The 21,512-nt window shown below is 40.2% G+C and overlaps 1 protein-coding gene across 2 annotated transcripts; it reads left to right on the top strand.

The window, feature by feature from the left end:
• Positions 1–756: 756 nt before the first annotated feature.
• On the top strand, positions 757–18,865 carry BTG3 (BTG anti-proliferation factor 3). Of its 2 annotated transcripts, XM_047794757.1 has the most exons (5): positions 757–996; positions 5,184–5,362; positions 9,917–10,054; positions 15,475–15,682; positions 18,198–18,865. In XM_047794757.1, the coding sequence occupies exons 2-5, from the start codon at positions 5,190–5,192 to the stop codon at positions 18,435–18,437; spliced, it is 759 nt and encodes a 252-aa protein (XP_047650713.1). In that variant the 5' UTR covers positions 757–996; positions 5,184–5,189; the 3' UTR covers positions 18,438–18,865. The 2 variants fall into 2 exon arrangements, with proteins under 2 accessions (XP_047650713.1, XP_047650723.1); XM_047794767.1 differs by lacking the exon at positions 9,917–10,054 and having other exon boundaries at positions 840–996.
• Positions 18,866–21,512: the final 2,647 nt, after the last annotated feature.

Below are 21,512 nucleotides of genomic sequence, written 5' to 3'. Positions count from 1 at the left end.
TCCTTGACTAGAAGTCTGGGAAACAACGCTTGGACTTTGAACGTGTCATTCAGCCAACATCCCTGAAGCCCCTCCTATGTTTAAGACACTGTACTCAGTGCCAGGCTGGGACACAACAGTCCACAGGAGGCACTCGCTGCACTGAGGGAGCCACCTGCCCGAACTGTAAGGGCCCAACTAGGACTTCTAAACAAACTGAAATATCACAGGGCGCCTGCATAGTTGACGTGCTCGTAATCATCACAGCAAAGAAGAAGGTCTGTCCACAAAAACAAAGTCTCCCTTCCGTCTAATGGCCCAGCACCCTCCAACCCGCCCAGAAACCCCGGGTCTGGAGAGATGGACCGCTACAGAGGAGGTAGGGCACTCGCCCTCCCAGCCTTAGGGTGTCAGGGTGCAAGGTAACAAGGAGAAACGAGAGGTGGAAGCAGAGGCCCAGGCAGCCGAGGGGAAGGGGCTCACGCGACCCCTCGAGGCGCTGCAGCAGGTAGGGCGGGTTGCCTAGGGACCGCTCGGCCCTCAGCGCCAGGTCAACCCGAGGAGGAAAGCTCCCGACGCCGGGAACCTAGCCGTCGGACTGAGCGTCTGCGCCGCGAGTTATACTGCCGAAGAGTGCGTCGCTGCCCGCGCCGCGAGGCCCGCGTCTCGGGGGCGGGGCCTCAGCCAAGCTCCGCCTCCTGCCTCTCCCCCCAGGAGCGCGAGCCGGTCCCGCGCAGCGCCAAGCCTTTCCCGGGTCATCGCCCCTCCCCTCTTCCGGGCCGCGAGCCCCCCGCGCGCCGCTTCAGAACCGCGCTCGTTCGCTCGCGCGCGCCCGCCCTCACTGCGCGCGCTCCGCCGCCCGACGACGCGGGAGCCGCACGCGCCGGACTAGGCTCGCTGCGCTCCCTGCCGCCCTGCGCCTGCGGGCTAAGGCGGCGTCCTCGGTTCTCGGTCCGGAGACGGTCAGGCAGCCAAATCTGTAGTCCGAGAGCGGCGGCGGCGGCGGCAGCAGCGTTGGTGAGGAGACCGGGCCGGGTGGAGGCGGATATGGGGGGGGCTGAGGGCATCGGGAGGAGGGTGGTCCGGGCGCCCCTGCGGCCACGTCGAAGGCTCGCGGGCGGGCGGCGCGCGGGGGAACCGGGAGGAGCGCGGGATCGAACCGATTTACATCGGCTCCGGTCCGGCGCGAAGGAAGGGCTGGGGACTGAGGCGGGGGGGCAGCCCGCAAGGACCCTCAGCGGCATCGCGACGGAGGAGACGCCGCCTCGAGGCTCCTGCCACGTTTCCACCGCGCGTTACCTTCCGCACGGGGTGGGCGACAGCCCGGCGCCTTCCCACCCCACCCCCCTTCCGTGTCCGTGGGTTTTCTGGAGCCGCGACTCGGGTTGCTGTCTGAGGGGTCGCGCCTGAGGGGAGCCCGGTCCTCGAACCCAGGGCCATCAGAGGCTCCGGAGCCTGCTGGGGGCGGCGAGCCCCGCCAGGCCGTTCGTGGGGGAGGAAGGGGATGAGGCTCCCGGGGCCCTGGCCCTGAACTCGGGGAAAACCGCGATTGCAGAAGTTGGACGCGCTGCAGGCCCTTCTTCCAGAAGTGGGTAGAGATGCTTGATGCCTACTCACCTATCACTCTCCAAGCCCAAGCGGGGTGCCGAGCGACCGGCTCTGATGGGTCACACACCCCAACTCCCGGCCCCGGGGGAGTCCCAGCTCCCGGGGTCCAGAGCCCGCCTGGTATCGCCGCGGAGGCCAGGCAAAGGCTCATCACCCCCTAACCCTCCTCCCGCCCTCCTGCCCCGGGGCCAGGTCCCTGCTTTCTCCACCTTGGCAACGTCTGTCACGCGGGGCACTTGCTTCTAGAAACGGTCGCGAATAGCTTTTCGTGACAAGGGAGGGAAAAGTACAAAGTTATAAACTCCTGGAAGGCAGGGCTTGGTTTTCCTTTGGGTTCTCTGCGCGCCGCCAGGAGCAGAGGAGCCTGTGGAACAAAGTAGAACTTGAGGAGCAGCCGCCGTGGTGACTACGTCCCAGGATGACGTCACCGTGCGATATTTAAAATGGGAGCTTTTCGCTCCGAGTGTGGGCGGAGGAATTGAGGCTACTTAACTACTGGCGCCTGAGGTCTTCATGGCCCTCCTTGCTTCTGGTTTCTCTCTCCCTGACTTTATAACTCTCCCCTCTAGAAGTACCCCTTGGGTCCTCCTAGAACATTGACTAGTGGGGGTGGGTTAAATTGTCAGCTATTCCAGGCATCATTCCTTCAAACTGAAGGGGAAAAAAAAAAGTAATTCCATATGACTCATCTTGTGTTACAACCAAAAGCAACCACTAAGTGGTTCTTTCCGTCCTTTCTTCCTTTTATTCTTTGATATGAAACGGGGTGGGGGGGGGGGGAGGAACAAAACCCGAAACTCAGATATGTAGAACATAGTTGGTGAGTTTAATGATGGAGGAGAATGAGCTAGTTAGGAATTGAATACATTTCTTTAGTGTGGTTCCTTGTTTTCTTTGGTGGGGTGGAGGCTAATGTAGTTCCATCAGCAACTTTCATCCTAAACCATATATTAAATTGCAGTGGGTTTTCTTTTCCATCATAAAGTGGTAGAGTATAAATATAGCTTTATAAGTGGAAATGGCTGACTTTTTTCAAGAGGAAGCTGCACAGCAGCTGTTGAGGCCTGGGGTTGTGTGCAGCTCAGTACCTGGTGCCTCGTAGCTGGCTACAGAAGGTGGATTTGGCATTCTAGGGTTCCAGGAGGAAGGTTTGGGTATCTTCCCATCTAGGATCAGGATGGCTGTGGCTGCCAGCACACCTCTCAAATAACATATAGAATTTATTTCACACTGAGATCCCTTGTTTGAGTTTTCACAAGGAGTATGCAGGAATCATGCAAAAAGACTTTAAGAGTGGGTTTGAGAAAAGGAAGCTAACAGAGTCCGCTTTATTTTTTAGATGTGGAAGAACACAAACAGTATGCTAGGTTAGTCATTTTTTTACACCAAACATAGCAGGGGCTGTATATCTTTAATAATTGGCCCTGAAAAGGTGATGCTGCTTAGTAAATGCAGCATCTGAATAACTCCAAGTTACTTACAGCAGCCAAATGAATGAGCTCATCGTGTAAAGACAGAATATACATCGAAACAATCCCAGTTCGAGGTTTTTGCCTTTATGGATTAATCAATGATAAATCAGATCTGACATTTAAAAGAGTCCTTCTTGAGGCAGTTCCAAAATGCAGCTGAATCTGTGATTATTTCTTTTAGTTTGATTTTCTGTGGATGACCCTGAGTTTTTATATTTTGATAGTGTGGGGCTTTTTAAATCATATTTTTTAGGTAACTATATCACTGTTCCTGAAAGAATGCTTACAGAAACTCGGTATTGGAATTTTTTCTTTGTGTATAACACCTTTATTGAAGTATAATTCACATTCTGTACAGTACACTCATTTAAAATGTATAGTTTTTTGGGAGTTCCCATTGTGGAAATGAATCTGACTAGGAACCATGAGGTTCCAGGTTCGATCCCTAGCCTTGTTCAGTAGGTTATGCTACACCATATGCTGTGGTGTAGGTCAAAGACGCAGCTCCCATCTTGCTTTGCTGTGGCTTTGGTGTAGACTGGCAGCTCTAGCTCCAATTCAACCCCTAGCCTGGGAACCTCCATATGCGGTGTGTGCAGCTCTAACAAGCAAAAAAAAAAAATTAAATTAAAAAAATAAAATGTATAGTTTTGGGGGGTTTTAGCATACTCACAGAGTTGTACAACCATCATCACAGTTTGAGGACATTTTCATTACCCCAAAAGGAAATCTTACACTCACTGACATCACTCCTCCTTTCCCCCCATCCTCCTTCCCCCTAGGCCACTAATCTACTTTCTGTTTATATAGATTTGCCTGTTCTGCATATTCTATACAATTAGAATCATCAATATTTGGACTTTTGGCTTCTTTCCCATAGCACAATGTATTCAGGTTTCATACATGTCGTAGCATGTATCTGTACATCATTTCCTCTTGTTGCTGAATAATGTATCACACTTTATTTGTCCATACATCAGTTGATCAGCATTTATTTTGTTTCTACTTTTTGGTTTTTATGAATAATGCTGCTATGGACGTTTGTGTACAAGTTTTTGTGTGAACACATGGTTTCATTTCTCTTGGGTATAGAGCTAGGACCTAGTAGAATTGCTGGGTTCTGTGAGAGCTATATATCTAACCTTTTTAGGAACTGCTAAACTGTTTTCTCTAGTGGCTCTATAGTGGATTTTAAAGTGGACTTTTTTTATGTTTCAAAGTACAAGTTATTGGAGTTCCTGCTGTGGCACAGTGGGATAAGAAGAATCTGACTTCAGCAGCTCTGGTTGCTGCAAAGGTGCAGGTTCATTCAGTCCTTGGCCAGGTACCATGTGTTAAAGGATCTGGCGTTGCCACAGCCGCATCATAGGTTGCTTAGGTCACAGCTATGGCTCAGATTCAATCCCCGGCCTGGGAATTTCCGTATGCCATGGGTGTGGCCATTAAAACAAACCAGAATAAGTACAAATTACTTCATAGAATTTTATTTATTTCTCTATGTATGTATTTTTTTAATTTTTTTAGGACCGCACCTGCAGCATATGGAAGTTCCCAGGCTAGGGGTTGAATTAGACCTGTAGCTGCTGGCCTGCACCACAGCCACAGCAACTTGGGATCCAGGCCACATCTACGACCTACACCACAGCTCACACAATGCCGAATCCTTAACACACTGAACGAGGCCAGGTATCGAACCCTCATCCTCATGGATCCTAGTTGGGTTCATCACCACTGAGCTATGACGGGAATTCCTGTCTCACAGAATTTTAAACTTGAATTATTGTAGCTAAATAGTCACACATTTAGTAAAAACTACATAGTGGTATCATTGTAGTGCTTCTCTTTGAGTGATAGCTCTGATTTTATTTAGTTAACAGCAATTTGGTGTGCTCTCTTTGGTGAACTTTTGTTTATATAGCTAAGTGATAAGATTCTTAAACAGTATTTTATAATAAGGTCTTCATGGCATAAATTAGTGACTGTTACTCCAGATATGAACAAATGAAACACAAGATAAAATTGGAAGGAGAAGTGGGGGCTGTAAAGGAGGGATATTTCTCAGAACTTTATCTTCCAGTTTTGATGTTTTGAGTTTTTTTGAGAAAAACTATTTTATCTTTGCAGAGAAATATGAAGAACGAAATTGCTGCTGTAGTCTTCTTTTTCACAAGGCTAGTTCGAAAACATGATAAGTTGAAAAAAGAAGCAGTTGAAAGGTTTGCTGAGAAATTGACTCTAATACTTCAAGAAAAATATAAAAATCACTGGTATCCGGAAAAACCATCAAAAGGACAGGCCTACAGGTAAAGGATAAGCTTGGACAGTTGGATTGGATGAAGTAAAGAGCTCCTCAGATAAGTGTCAGGACAGGACTGAAGGGTAGCCATTCCATGCCATTCACATTTTATCTGCAAAATACGGAACTCTGAGGTGTCTTGGTATTTCTTCCTTCTTCATTTTAAAATACAGGTATTTGTTGTTGGGGTCTCACTGCCTTGACCTGGGAGGCCAGTACTGTAGGCTCATGGGAGTTAGTCTTGTGGTTATTGTGTAGCTCCTGAGTGTGTTTCTTTATGTATCACAGGTAGTTGAGGGTTTTCACAAGTCTAGAGACCCCCCCCAAAAACTATCATTTAAAAGAGGGCATGATAAGAGTTGAGGCAAATGAGTTCCTTGTATCTAAAGTAAATTACATGTAACATATTTTCGGTAAAAATAAGTTTTTTTGGCAAATGAGAACTAAGATTGTTAAATACCTAATATATTCTTGACTCAGGAATAATTTCATATGTACTATGCATAATTCATTGTGATGGAAACCAGTGTAACTATTTTATAGATAAAGGTAACTTACCTATGATTCACAACTGGTAAATATTAGCTCTGGGATTTGAACTCAGGTCTGACGGACCCTAAATTTATTTTTTTTTTAATGTTTTTTTATTCGGACCCCAAATTCTTATGAGCCTTCTCTACACCACAGTCCGACCACTGCCTTGTCTCTGAGAGTGAAGGCAGTTCTCACTGCTAGCTATCTTTTGTACCCTGGTTTATAAGTTAACATTTACAGCTTAAAGAAGAGCAGGCTCCTGCAGAACATGTCCTGGCATGTTCGCTCACTCCTTAGTATTTATGTGACTACTTGGGAACCTGAGTTGAGAATGTTCTGCTAAACTCAGCTGTGAAGCTATGCCCTATTTGTGGATGTGACCAAAAAAATAGAAGTGCAACAATAGTGAGTATCAAAAAATATGTAAATTCTTTTATTTATGCCTATTGCTGCCCCCAAAGATTCCTCCACAAATCAGTGCTTCACAGGAGTTCCCATGATGGCGCAGTGGAAATGAATCCTACTAGGAACCATGAGGTTGCAGGTTCGATCCCTGACCTTGCTCAGTGGGTTAAGGATCTGGCGTTGCTGTGAGCTGTGGTGTAGGTTGCAGGCATGGCTCAGATCTGGCATTGCTGTGGTTGTAGCTGTGGTGTACGTGGTATAGGGTGGTTGCTACAGATCCCATTAGACCCCAAGCCTGGGAACCTCTATGTACAGCGGTGGGCCCTAAAAAGCAAAAAAAAAAAAAAAATTCAAATCAGTGCTTCACAGCAAAAAGAACTTCCTTTCAGTCACTGAGCTCTTACAAGTGTAAAACTATTCACAGAGTTTACATGGGAGGTAAAAATACGATTTGTTTAGTTCTCATTTGCTAAAAGCCAGGTGAGCATGTGATCTGTTGAAAAGAATCAAAGTAATTGATGTGTTTTCCTTGTCATTTTTATCCAGAGAAGTTTCTTAGTGTATTGGCAAGTGTGGTGAGTGAAAATAGAAATGTGATGTTCTCTCTAAAGCAGACTCGAGTTATTACTTTATTCTCTCACTTGATTCTCTGAATTTTTTTCTGCAACATCTTCATTTCTGATAGAGTGAACAGCTTTTGTGAATTAGAACTGTTGAGGCTTTTTACACTGATGTAATTGACATTGGGTGAAGGCTTTCAAAAGTGCCAAGCCACCATACTATTACTGAAGAAGAAGACACTGTCAAGTAAATGCTTAAAGGTCAGACAGTGTACAATTTCATTTCCATTAATTCTAAAAACTTGAGGAAAAAAGTTAGCCAAACAGGATTAAATTGGCATGTGGTCAGAAGTATCATTATTGAGTCATTTTGAAGCTGTCTTTGAAGTAGAAAACTATTAGAGTGAATGTTGGGTCATTACTATTATAAAAATGAATAGACTATAGGATTAACCAGAGTTAGTAGTAGACTCTTAAGTCCATATAGTAGGTTGGACGTGTTCTTTTTCTTCTAAAGTTTTAATAAATTAGTATGTAAGGGCAATTTGGCAATATTGTCAAGGTTTTTGAAAAATATTCATAGTCTTTGAAAAGTAAATCTAAAATCTATTCTAAAAGCATAATCAGAAATGCAGACAAATATGTATGAATATGTATGTTTCTTACACTTTAAAATTGCAAAAAATTGGAAAGCACTACACTGTCAACATTAAGTAACTGATAGACTATTTTTATGCAATTTTTAAAATCTTGTTTTTGAAGAGTGGTTAATGGGTAAGTAGTCACAGTATCTAGAGTAAAAAAAAAAGCATAAAATATGTACAGTATGCAAATTTTGTTGAAGCAATCTCTAAGCATCTATATTTACATATTTTTTTAAGCTTAGAGCCTACATCTCCCTCACTGTAGACAAAAACACATATATCTACGATTTATCTCCTTAGGCCTAACTGCTTTTGATCCTGGGGCACAATGGGACTTTTGAATCAAACTACACAAGTTAGAGTCTGTAACATGGGACCATCTTATAGAAAGGGACAAAAAGTTTAAAATCATTTTTTTTTTTAATTCAAAATTTGCTAAATTGTTAATGGTAATGTTAAGATCTGTACAGGCATAATAGGGTGTTGTATCTAACTCAGGATCTTGTGAAAATTTAAAAAATTAACACAGGCATGACTTGTTTTATTGTGCTTTATGAACGTCACAGATACTTTTTTACAGATTGAAGAGTTTGTGCAACCATGCATTGAGCAAGTCTGTCAGCACAATTTTTGCAACAACATTTGCTCACTTTGTGTCTATTTTGGTAATTTTTACTATATTTCAAGCTTTTTCATTATTATTTGTTATGGTGATCTATGATCAGTGATCTTTGACACTACTATTGCAAAATAGTGATCTTTGATATTACTCGCTGAAGGCTGAGATGGTGGTTAGCATTTTTTGGCAATAAAGCATTTTTTAATTAAGGTATGTACATTGCTTTTTAGACATGTTATTGCACACTTAATAGACTACAGTGTAGTATAAACATAACTTTTATGTATACTGGGAAACCAAAAAACTTGTGTGGCTAGCTGTATTGTGGCACTTGCCTTATTCTTATGTCTGGAACCAAACCTGCAATACCCAAGATATGCCTGTACCTGTAAAGCATTTTAAGAGACTCTCGATTGCATAGTAAGTTTTCAGAAAAGGTTATTATTATTTAGAAATATATATTAGTTGTAACCTAATGAGAATTTTTTCACTGTTTTAAATGAAAATTGACATCAATTAATAAAACAATTTTTAAAAATTTAGGTAGTGCATTCTGTTGATGTTACTGTATTTAGTAATATAATCAATATTTGTCAATTAGCTTATATTTTCCATATTTTAAAGCTTTGGGTCTGAAGAAAAAGTAAAATGACAATCTATTCTCTTGATTGATTTCTTAGTTGTAGGCAGTAAATGTTTTTCTTGTAGCTAACACTTTTGTGTGTAAGCAGAACACTTATTTAACAGGTATTTTTGCATTCATACTGAGAGCTGTCTTTGAGCATTCCCTTAGGTAGCTGTTATTATTTCCTAGGTTTAAAAAAAAATGAAACAATCTATTGGTTTATAAATTTTTTTCACTCATTTTGACAGCTATTAAGAAAAAAAAGAAAACCCTTGAATAACAGAAAGTAAATTAAATAAACCAATAAAACTTTTGGATTTTCTTTTAAGTGTGTGATATGAATGGTTCTGTGTATTTGGAGAACCATTATAGGTAAGGCAAAAGATACCCTTCTTAGCACTTACTTTATTATCTGAAATATATAAGCAAGGTAATGACAGGTCAAACCTTGTCACAAGAATTTCTTTCTTTTTTTTTTTTGTCTTTTTGCTATTTCTTGGGCCGCTCCCGTGGCATATGGAGGTTCCCAGGCTAGGGGTTGAGTCAGAGCTGTAGCCGCCGGCCTACGCCAGAGCCACAGCAACGTGGGATCCTAGCCACGTCTGCAACCTACACCACAGCTCATGGCAACGCTGGATCGTTAACCCACTGAGCAAGGGCAGGGACCGAACCCATAACCTCATGGTTCCTAGTCGGATTCGTTAACCACTGCGCCACAACGGGAACTCCAAGAATTTCTAAATATTACTTGAAACATTAGTTGAGGTCTTTTGTTAGTTGGCAGTTTTGTCATAATAGAAATTTGGCCTATTAAAACTTTTACCTTCAAAGCTGTAAATAATTTAATGCAACTTTCTTGCTCCTTGCTAATTTAATGTACATGGGAGGTTGAGTAGTTTCTGTGTGAAGTGAGGTAGAGCCAGTTCTAGTGAATTCCCTGTGCTCACATAGGGTGCCCTCTTCCTTCAACCAGGGTGCGTAGCCTTGGTGGTGTTTCTTCTCCTTTGCCTTTCCCCTCTTCACATTTGTTAGCTATTTAGGAGAGGTATTCCTAGATTCTCTGCAAGGGTTTATTTTATTTTTTTAAATTCATTTTGGCAAATACTAATAGATATAACCAGGTTTCTGATAAAAATTTCTTTAAAGCTGTTAACATCACTCCACTTCATTGTAGATGCATTCGGGTCAATAAGTTTCAGAGAGTTGATCCTGATGTCCTGAAAGCCTGTGAGAACAGCTGCATCTTATACAGTGACCTGGGCTTGCCAAAGGAACTTACTCTGTGGGTGGACCCCTGTGAGGTGTGCTGTCGGTGAGTTCTTGAGTTGAGTGCTGAACTCATTACCATGCTGGAACTGATTTTATGAAATCCTCTCAGGTACTGCCTGCACACGTGTATCTTTATGGTCAGGAGCTGGTCATCTGGCTTTCTCAGATGTGAATTTTGTAAAGTATTCTTCTGGAGGTAATAGTGAGAGACTGATTACCTTCCTGTTTCATAGCTAAAGAAATTCAAAAACTGATAGAGTAGGATTTTTTTAAGAGCTTTACCAAGAAGTTTATTATAAAATTAACATACTTAGGACTCCCTATAGGTCATTTATTATCTTTCATTGGTGGTGGCCTAGTCTTTCCCCTTTTCTAATTAAGAAAGGCACTGATCCCAAATAATACTAGGTAATAACTCTTGGTTAATCTGTGTCTATTTGTTTTTACTCTTGCCTACCTCTCCCTTTCCCCTTTTGGTTTTTAAGTGGCTGAGTGATATTTTCATAATGGAAATTATTTCTCAACCAATGAGCAGAATTATAAAAGGTTAGTGTTAGGTATGAAATCTCATAGAACTTCATTCATTCTAAACGAACATGACATTCTGCTTTCAGGTAGTACAGAGTGTGTTTTGTGCTATAATATGTAAAATTTGCAGTGGTTGGACAAAGGAGAAAGTTACTCCCTCTACTGGAGTATCCATGGAGGATCGTTTTCAGAACCTCCTCTCCCCCTCACACACACCCAGAACCACAAACCTTATTATACTCAAGTCCTTTATATAAAATGGTGTAGTATTTGCATATAATGTATGCACAGCCTCCCATATACTTTAAGTCATCTCTAGATTATTTATAATACAATGTAAATGCTATATAAATAGCATTGAATTGAAAAAAATTCAAGTTTTGCTTTTAGGAACTTTCTGGATTTCCCTTCCCCACCCCCAGATTATTTTTGATCTCTGGTTAGTTGAATGCACAGATGCAGATCCCATGGATACAGAGGGCCGACTGTATTGAGTAGGTGATACTTGAACTGTATAGGGAATGATGAGTTGCATTGACTGGATGAAAAGTTAGGAAGGACATTGCCAGGCAGGAATCAAAGAATGAACAGATTTATGGAAGTCCCTGCAGGTGACTTCCTACAGCTGTCCCTTCAGGGTATTTCTCTTTTGTTTAGAGGTATATAGTTCACTCATTGATTGCAGAGGTGCTTTTTGATTCAGCCCTAATGTGTTCCAAAGGTGGTCATAACCTTTGACTTGATTTCCCAACAATGAAAGTGGAAGTGAAGACATGTTTTTGCAAAAATACATGGTTATTCTGAAGCAATTTTCTGGACCACCTTGGAGCTTCCTGATGTATAAGCTGATGGCTTATAAGCTTATTGCTTTGGGAAACCAGGGTGGGTAGTAAATTCTCCAGCACTTTCTCAGAAAACGAAAGAACAAGATATCTCAAGTTTTGGTCTAAGAAGTTGAAGACTTAGATTTTGAGACTAATTAAGAACTGTAACTTTAGGCCAGGGTCACACTTTGTAGACTTTGACCACTGAACCCTGAAGTGTACAAGAAATAGGTGCCAAAAAGTTATCATATTGAATTACTTTTTTTTTTTTTAGGGCCACACCCCAGGCATATGGAGGTTCCCAGGCTAGGGGTCTAATCAGAGCTGTTGCTGCAGGCCTATTCCAGAGGGATCCGAGCCTCATCTGTGACCTACACCACAGCTCACGGCAATGCTGGATCCTTAACCCACTGAGCGAGGCCAGGGATCAAACCTGCAACCTCATGGGTCCTAGTTGAATTTGTTTCTGCTGTGCCACGACGGGAACTCCCTGAATTACTTTTTTAATATTATTTTTATTTTTTCCATTATAGCTGGTTTACAGTGTGCTTTTTTATGAGGCCCACACTTTGATCCTGATTGACTTATTTAATTCACAGTTAAGTTAGTTGTGTAGATTTTTAGCCCACAAAAAAATTAAGCTGCATTTGAAAGGGGATTGTTCATAGTACAGTTGGCCTTCTGTATCCAAGGGTTCCACATCCAACTTTAGTTCAAAAATATTTAGAAGGAAAAAATTCAAGAAAGTTCCAAAAAGGAAAACTTGAATTTTTTCAATTCAAGTTAACTATTTACATAGCATTTACATTGTATTTACAAGTATTTACATAACATTTCATCGTATTAGATATTATAAGTAATTTGGAGACTATTTAAACTGTATCGGAGGATGTGGTGGTGTATGCAAATACCATGCCATTTTATTTAAGGTATTAAGGTATTTTATTTAATGCCATTTTATTTAAGGTATTAGAGCATTCACAGATTTCCAGTGGGGAAGGAGGCGTCCTGGAACCAATCCCCCAATACTGTAATCATAAAACTACCAAAAAAAAGTCATAGTCCGACAAAGAGGCAAGAACAGAAAAGCTAAAGAGTTGACCCAAATGTATCATCACACCATCAAATAATGAATATTTAATACAGCAATCTTAAATCATTAGGGCAAATTTTTCTGTATCCAAGAATGTTTAAGAAGTCAAGTATAAAAATATTTTCGACATATTTATTTTAAATACTTAAGCTAAATCTTGGCACCTGAAGATAAAAGCTTTAGTTATGTGCACATTCTACTTAAGTGGATATTTCATTACTTGACGATGCCAGTTAATGAAAAAATAAGTCTTTGCTGTCAGTAGCCTTCTAATTTTATATTTGATCAAAAATTAGAGTTCCGTTGTGGCTTAGCAGTAACAACCCAATTAGTATCCATGAGGGTGTGGTGTGGGTTTGATCCCTGGCCTCACTGTGGGTTAGGGATCCAGTATTGCCATGAGCTCTGATGTAGGTCACAGATGCAGCTTGGATCCCATTGTGGCTGTGGTGTAGGCTGGCAGTTACAGCTCTGATTTGACCCCTAGCCTGGGGACTTCCATATGCCGAGGGTGTGGCCCTAAAAAGACCAAAGAAAAAAAAAATTGACTATGATGTGATTTTTTTTTTTTCACAGCTAACAGAGATTACCAGAGTATGGGTGCTCATTCAATGATGTTAGAACCCTAGAAAGAAAAATATTTTAGTAATTGGATAGTGGTGATTACTATAAATTAATAGAGGAGATGAAGATTTTTTTTTAGTGCATTTGGACCAAAACTGGAAATATTCTGAAATTTAATATGTACCTGAGTCTTTAAAAATAACAACTTATTGGTATGTGAGAGACTAACTACAGTTATGAGAAAAAAAATTGAAATGTAATCAAAGAGAACATTCTTCATAGTCATAGTTATTCCATGGATAAATATTAGAAGAGTGCAAAGTGTTATTTAGTTAGAAAAGTTATCACCAATATTTGAGAAGATACTGAATAGATAACAGATCTTTCCTCTAAGAAGGCCTGCAAATAACTTGCAGCTTTGTTATCTACTCAATATTCTACACTTCTTTTTTTTTCTTATTTGTAATTCCTATAATCCTTTCTCTTCCTGATAAAGAGTATTAGATACTATTGATTGGTTTCAAATTAATTCACTTGGCCTTAATGTTCTAGCAGTGTGTCATTATAAATTTAAAAGTTGTCCATTACTAATTCCGAGGAATTAATTGCATATTCTAATGTTACAGTAATATAGTAAGCAGCTTCACTTACCAAAATACTACCAACGGGAAAATGCAGAACGTAATTGAACTTGGATATTGAAGAAATCTGAGTTAATAAAGCCGATCCTTCAATTATTAGATATCTGCCCTTGATTTATGTTTCTCTTTCTATAGAGGCAGGGATTTTTTTTTTCCCCCCTTAATTTTCTGCCTTTCGATTTTGTTTGAATTTTGACTCCATTAATGGGCAAAACTGAAGTTAGGCCTAAGCCTGTTGTTAATATTGCTGGCAGTAACATATGAATTAACTTTTGATTATCAGAATTTTTTTTAATCTTTGAACCTAGAGAGGACCAAGGGATAAATTTCCATTACTACAACCCAAGGCTAAGTCATCTTGAAATTACAGTACATGAATTCTGTGTTGTGAAGAATTTACCCAATTATTCAGCCATCTTCTGCTGAGAGGAATCACCAGCTGAAAACCAATCATTATCCAGCTAGCTCCAGTCTCCTCATCCTGCAGATAGGAAACTAAGGCTTAGAGAGATTAAATAACTTGTGCCTGTTCACAGGCAGCACCAGAACCGTAAACAACTCCTTTTGTGAGACAGACTGAAAAAGAATAGAAAAAGGAATGTACCCATATTTAGATTGCATTTATGGCCCTATCCAGCCCATAAGAATGGAAGACAGCACAGTTGAAAGAAATAGAACTCACCTATGAGACTACTTGATTTCCATTTAAACTTTCAAAGGCTTTGCTGCAGTTAAGCCTTTTACTTCATTGTAGATATCCTGATTCATAAATAATTTGAGACAAGAGTTAATGCTGGAAGTGAAATTAATTGACATCATAGACAATTAACCCTATTTTTAAATTGAAGTTGTTTTATGTTTCTTAAGCTTAGAATCACTTTAATTACATGTTGTGTAAGAACTGCTTTACAACTCATTTCCTTTGTCCTAACACTTAACTGGAAATTGCTTCATAGTGTTTATGTTGTGCAACCTATTTGAATGGATTTGTGGGTTTCTCCTTTGTCCTCTCAATGAAAACTTCTAGTTTTACTGTGTGTTACTCTATTTTCCCTCATTGCAGAATTTATTTTCCTTTTTTCTAGTAACCAACAGCCAAAGTTACATATTCTAACAATTATTTTCTTAGACCAAGACTTTTAAAATGTTTTGGAAGGATATAAAGGCTTATCTTAAAAATTAAGATGAAAGGTGAGCACTTACTATGAGTCTCTATGAAATGAGCAGTATAATTCAAGTAAAATCCCTTTATTTTCCTCTACAGTAGTTTTGTCTTGTTTTTCTCCTTAAGCCTCAACAGTTGCCTCAGTTCTCATTTTTGTCAGTGTGGATCTAGGAAACACAGGCTCCTTTTTTATTTAATCATGGTAAAAGTAAATCACATAGGGAATGTCTAGTTGATTTGTGGCTTGAATTACTGGGATCTATAATACACTGTCAGTTTAAAATACATTAGAAAGTTTTACTGTATGACCAGTTTCAGTGGTACATACAAAAATGTAATCAAAACAATGAATTTCTCTTTGATATTCTTAACCAACTCTTTTGGTTAGGTGGCAGTAGAAAAGAAAATTAGAAAAGAGAATGAGGTCGCTTTTTATTTGTACTTTAATAGACCAGAAGTAGAAAATTGTGGCCTGCCTCTTGACATGGAGCCAGGTTAGGATACTGTATGTGTAGAATCAAGTCCTGGGAGGGGTCCTTCCTTGCCTGGAACTAATGGCATGTCTAGACGTGTTCATTTGTTTTTATGGTATTTCTTACTTTGTTGATGTGACTTCAAAGTCTATAAGTTTTTTGTTGTTGCTATTAGGTATGGAGAGAAAAACAATGCATTCATCGTTGCCAGCTTTGAAAATGAGGAGGAGAATAAGGATGAAATTTCCAAGAAAGTTACCAGGGCCCTTGATAAGGTTACCTCTGATTATCATTCAGGATCCTCTTCTTCAGATGAAGAAACAAGTAAGGAAGTAGAAGTGAAACCCAATTCGGTGACTGCGACCCCTAGCCCTGTGTACCAGGTAACTGTGAAGTGGTTTCATATTGAAGGTCACGAACAGGGCTTGCAAGGTCTTTCTGGGGTGGTCCTGTTCATATTGCCCAAGGGTTCTGATTTTAGATTCTGGATCACAATTCTTGCCTTTCCATACTAAGGGGAAGCTACTTCTCTGAGATTAAAATAGGCACCCTAAGTCATTTTATCCAAGATCAGCTTTACTACTTGATAAATATATTTCAGAGTTCCTGGCACAGCAGAAACGAATACATCTAGTATCCATGAGGATGCGGGTTTGATCCCTGGCCTTTCTTGAGTGGGTCAGGGATTTGACGTTGCCGTGAGCTGTGGTGTAGGTTGCAGATGAGGCTCAGATCCCAATTTGCTTTGGCTGTGGTGTAGGCCAGCAGCTCTAGTTCCTATTCAACGCCTAGCCTGGGAACTTCCATGTGCCACAGGTGCGGCCCTAAAAAGCAAAAAGAAAAAAGATAAATATATTTCAAAAATACTAGAAAAAATCATGATGATAAAACATTCTGATGTTATAAAAATTCTATTGCATTAAAAAAAATAGCTACTCGGAATTCCTGTTGTGGTACAGCAGAAACGAATCCAACTAGTATTCACGAGGACACAGGTTCCATCCCTGGCCCCACTCAGTGGGTTAAGAATCTGGTGTTGCCGTGAGCTGTGGTGTAGGCCAGCAGCTGCAGCTCCAATTCGACCCCTAGCCCGGAAATATCCATATGCTGCATGTGCAGCTGTAAAATGCAAAAAAAGAAAGAAAGAAAAGTAGCCACTCTTTTTTTTTTGTAGTCTTTAATACTTCCAATTTGTACCTTTGAGTTTTAACTTTCATGCTGTTCTCTCCCTTTCTATGATTAAAGAAAAACTCACTAAATTATTTATTTTTTCACTGATGCCAAAACAATATCCCTTTATTTGCTTTAACATTTAAAGAGTTATGTAGGAGTTCCTGTGTGGTGCAGTGGAAATGAATCCGACTAGGACTGAGGTTGGGGGTTCAATCCCTGGCCTCACTCAATGGATTAAGGATCCCACGTTGCTGTGGCTGTGGCGTAGGCTGATTAATAGACCCCTAGCCTGGGAATCTCCACATGCCGCTAGTACAGCCCTAAAAAGGCAAAAAAAAAAATTTTTAAATTGAAAATAAAGAGTCATGTAGCTACCATGCATGCACTTAGATTTGTATACTTATTATTTATACCACACATACCAAAGAACATTTAATATACTTTAAAAATTCTTAGCATGACGGTACTATTCAACAGGAAATACTTTTTTTTTTGAGCCGTGCCCAAAATGCAGAAGTTAGCAGAGCAGGGATCAAACCCACCATACAGCAGTGACCCAACAAGCCACAGCAGTATCAACAATGGATCCTTAACCTACCGTGCTACCAGGGAACTCCAGAAAAATATTTTAAGTAAAAAAATTGGGGGAGTTCCCGTCGTGGCGCAGTGGTTAACGAATCCGGCTAGGAACCATGAGGTTGCGGGTTCAATCCCTGGCTTTGCTCAGTGGGTTAAGGATCTGGCGTTGCCGTGAGCTGTGGTGTGGGTCGCAGACCCGGCTCGGATCTCACGTTGCTGTGATTCTGGTTTAGGCCAGTGGATACAGCTCCGATTAGACTCCTAGCCTGGGACTCTCCATATGCTGCAGGAGTGGCCCTAGAAAAGGCAAAAAGACAAAACAAACAAAAAAACAAAGGTCATTATGTATTGATATGAATGTCTCTGAGATGTATTTATCAAGTGCAAAAAGCAATGTACAGAATTGTGTGGGTTTTTTAAAATATGCATATAGCTGTATACTCAGGTATATTCATAGACTATCTCTAATTTTGTCCCTTTTGGATTTTCTGTCATATGACTGCAGTGCTATTATATAGAATATAAATTTTAAAATGCCCATGCCAAGACCATACTAGAAATGAGAGAACAATGAAACTCATAGAGTATAGCGTTCTGAGCAGACAGGTCTGAAACTGCTGATAACATTTTGAATAATGTGAACTTGTTGTCCCACTTGATTTATGGGATAACCTAAGACAACATCTTAGATTTATTAGAAAATGTTGAACTGGCTACATTAGAATTACCTGCAGAGTGTTGTCAAAATACCTGGCTTCTATTCCTAAGATTTTGTTAATATTGTTCAGTAGACCAAAGCTGGGTCGTGAAAGTATTTAATAGCTTCTTAGGTGATTCTGTAGCCAGCTGTGGAAACTAATGGTCTTTATGAGCATCCTTCATTCTGTGTTTTAATCTTTTCTGGTTGTTTTAAAGTGCTGTGTTTGAGTTTATTCATATTCATTCATTTAGAAAACTTTGATTGATCACCTATTATATTTGAGGTTTTTAACGTAACTGAAGGACTGTCCTTTAGACCTACTCTTAGGGTCGTGGGTGAGTGATTTTGTTTTTCTTTAATGAGTAATCTGGAAGGTCACCTAGTTTTTATATAACACGTAATTAATTTTTCCTTTGAATTAACTTACAATTTTCTCTTCCCTACAGATTTCAGAACTGATATTCCCACCTCTTCCAATGTGGCACCCTTTGCCCAGAAAAAAGCCAGGAGTGTACCGAGGAAATGGTCATCAAAATCACTACCCTCCTCCTGTTCCATTTGGTTATCCAAATCAGGGAAGGAAGAATAAACCATATCGCCCAATTCCAGTAACATGGGTACCTCCTCCTGGAATGCATTGTGACCGGAATCACTGGATTAATCCTCACATGTTAGCACCCCACTAGCTGCTTTTGATTCTGTTGGTGTCATGTTGAGAGAAGGTAGAATAAGCCTGACATATTAAAAAGTTCTTACTCAAAGTAGTAAAGTTAGATGGGCCAAACCATCAAACTTATTTTTATAGAGAAGTTATTGAAAATAATCTTTCCTAAAAGATATATATGCACTTTAGATATATTGATATAGTTTGAGAAACTTTATTAAAGTTAGTCAAGTGCCTGAGTTTTTAATATTGGACTTGAGTATTTATATATTGTGCATCGACTCTGTTGGATATGAGAACACTGTAGGAGTGGGCGATATGTTCTAGCACCTTTGAGCATTTACTCTATGGAGAGTATGTAAGTTATTTATACACAAGGAAATCTATTTTATGTCATTGTTTAGAATTGCGTGAAATCATGTAGTTGCAAATAAAAAGTAGTTTGAGGCATGACAATGTCTGCTTCTCTTCTATGCATAAAAAAGGGAGAAAGAACAAAGGGGATATTCTACTTCTATGTATTTAATTAAATATTTGCCAAAGAAAAAACCAAGTAACAGTTACCATTTTTCTTTAAAAAAATTAACTTTTTTTTGCCTTTTTTTTAGGGCCACACCCACAGCATATTGAAGTTCCCAGGCTAGGGTTCGAATCAGAGCTGCAGTTGTTGGCCTCTGCCACAGCCACATAGGATCTGAGCTAGGTCTGCAACCTATACCACAGCTCACAGCAGTACTGGATCCTTAACCCACTAAGCAAGGCGGCAGGGATTGAACCCACATCCTCATGGATACTAGTCGGATTTGTTTCTGCTGCATAATAATGGGAACTCCTAAAAAATTAACTTTTATTAACCATACCACTCCCAAAGACAGTAGTATAAAAATATTCATATAAAAATCTATAATTTGTTAGTAGTAGCTAATTAAAAATACAAATACAATGAAACCTCTTGCAACTATCAAAGTCACTGTACACAGGATTCTCCTGAGAATCCAGCCTGTACAAATTTTGGTATGACACCTGACTGCTGCTCTACTCTGTGCCTTGTGCTTTTCTTCAGTATGTTAGCCTTCATTAGAAGTCTAAAATACAACCATATGGTATAGTCCTTCAGATTCTTCAGTAGTCTTTCATATTTATACCACTGTAATGCCATCAGTCTTGTAAGCATACTTGAACTACAAAAAGATTTAAGTATTTTGATTTTTTCCCCAAAAAATATATTTTAAAAACCTAAGATCAATGTTTTCCCAATACCTACATCTTTAAATGTCTATTCTGACTCATCCTATCAGAAAAATCAAAGCTTGCTTAATAAATTGGATGGCCTGGGCTGTTCTAGATATTCCTGCTGTCCTGTTTTCTGATAAGTTGTGTTGAAGTATAGACTACCAGCAAAGTGCATAAATCCTAAGGGATACATAGCTCTCAAAGGTTTGAAAGTATATAGAATTTAAAATGTTTGCAACCTCAACAGAAAACTTATTTTTAAACCTTAGAGACCTTTAAAGTTATTATACTCTTTGATAAGCCATATGCCGTTTTTAACATAGTCCTAAATCATAATAGCAACTTTTTTTCCTGAAATACGTAGTATGTATTCAAACAAGCATATTTCCCTAGGGGTAACTAGCATCACAAGGGAGACCAGGGTTTGCGGGGGAAGCGGGGGGGGGGGGGGGGATTGTTTTTGGTCATACCTGCAGCATGTGGAAGTTCCTGGGCCAGGGATCAAACTCATGCTACAGTTGCGACCTGTACTAGAGCTGCAGCAACACTGGGTCCTTAACCTGCTGTGCCACAAGGGAAATTAGTGTTATTTTAAGTTTGAAAAAAAAAATTATTACTGTCCCCTTTATAGGTCCTAGGGAGTTTTGCGTGATAATGGCAGATTTGTGGGCAAGTTGTAAAGGTCGCAAGTTTCAGGTATTTTTATCATGGAGATGGCAGATGGCATTTGTTGTTTGCTCATGTTGTATTTATAAGCTTATTGGGAAAATTGGAATCATAAAAGCCATACTGTTAAGGAGAATATTTTTGGTACATGCCTAGTAACCAGACCTTTCCACATCAGACTACTATAAAATCTCCTGAATTTCTTATTAGTCCTGACAACTAAAGGGCAGTATTAGGGAAAATACTGACTACACATTAGAAGAATTACCTGTAAAAGATGCTGCCCTTTATTAACTATCTGCCCTATTTTTGAAAAGAGGCTAATAAATTCATAGCCATTTTACTTGCAATGTAAGTCAAACTGCAATAGAACATACAGCCAAATTGATTGAGGATTGAGATGACAAAGCAAACTACCATTCACTGGTCAAGGGGAAAGATCACATACAGAAAATCTATTAGTGGAGCACCCTTTGTGGCGCAATGGGATTGGTGTCCTCTTGGAAGCACTGGGTTGCAGGTTCCATCCCTGGCCCAGCACAATGGGTTAAGGATCCAGCGATGCCACAGCTATTGCTTCAATCTGATCTCTGGCCTGGTAATTCCACATGCCATGGGTTGGCCAAAAATGGGGGGGGGGGGGATTAGTAAGGCTCAAGTTATTAGTAAGGGCTCAAGTTTATCACAGGACTTAACTCTTTTTCTTAGTATCAAATATTTGCTGATTTACATGGTGTACATGTTCTCAGGTATCCTCTGGAGTTCCTATCCCAGCTGTGAAGCAGTAACATTGTAAGGCTCTAAGGGAAACAACAGCCCTGCATTACAGATGGAGCTTTATGGCACGGACTCTAGAGAATATAGGTGTTAAGTATTTCTACCCTAGCTAGAGGTTTAACTAACTTCTGTACACAATTTTGATGTCATGACTGATGAGTGAACTTCACTGGGAATTAAAGATTTTGCCAATCATAAGATTAAAAATGCCTGATGCTGGTGAGAGTATGGGGAAGTAGTCACTCATGTCATGTTATTTGGGCCATACCCACAGCATTTGCAAGTCCCAGGGCCAAGGATAACCCAAGCCACAGTAGTTGGATCCTTAATCCACTGAGCCACCAGGGAACTCCCAGGCTTAAACTTTTTGAAGGGCAGTTAGAAATGTAAATGTGCGGAGTTCCCATCGTGGCGCAGTGGT

Source organism: Phacochoerus africanus, chromosome 1 (genome assembly GCF_016906955.1).
Source record: "Phacochoerus africanus isolate WHEZ1 chromosome 1, ROS_Pafr_v1, whole genome shotgun sequence".
Classification (NCBI taxonomy): Eukaryota; Metazoa; Chordata; class Mammalia; order Artiodactyla; family Suidae; genus Phacochoerus; species Phacochoerus africanus.
This window is presented reverse-complemented; position numbering and strand designations above follow the sequence as displayed.

Coding starts and splice junctions, on each gene's coding strand:
- BTG3 (XM_047794757.1), top strand. CDS start 5,190: ATGAAGAACGAAATTGCTGCTGTAGTCTTCTTTTTCACAAGGCTAGTT. Junction 5,363..9,916: donor TCAAAAGGACAGGCCTACAG/GTAAAGGATAAG, acceptor ACTTCATTGTAG/ATGCATTCGGGTCAATAAGT. Junction 10,055..15,474: donor CCCTGTGAGGTGTGCTGTCG/GTGAGTTCTTGA, acceptor TGTTGCTATTAG/GTATGGAGAGAAAAACAATG.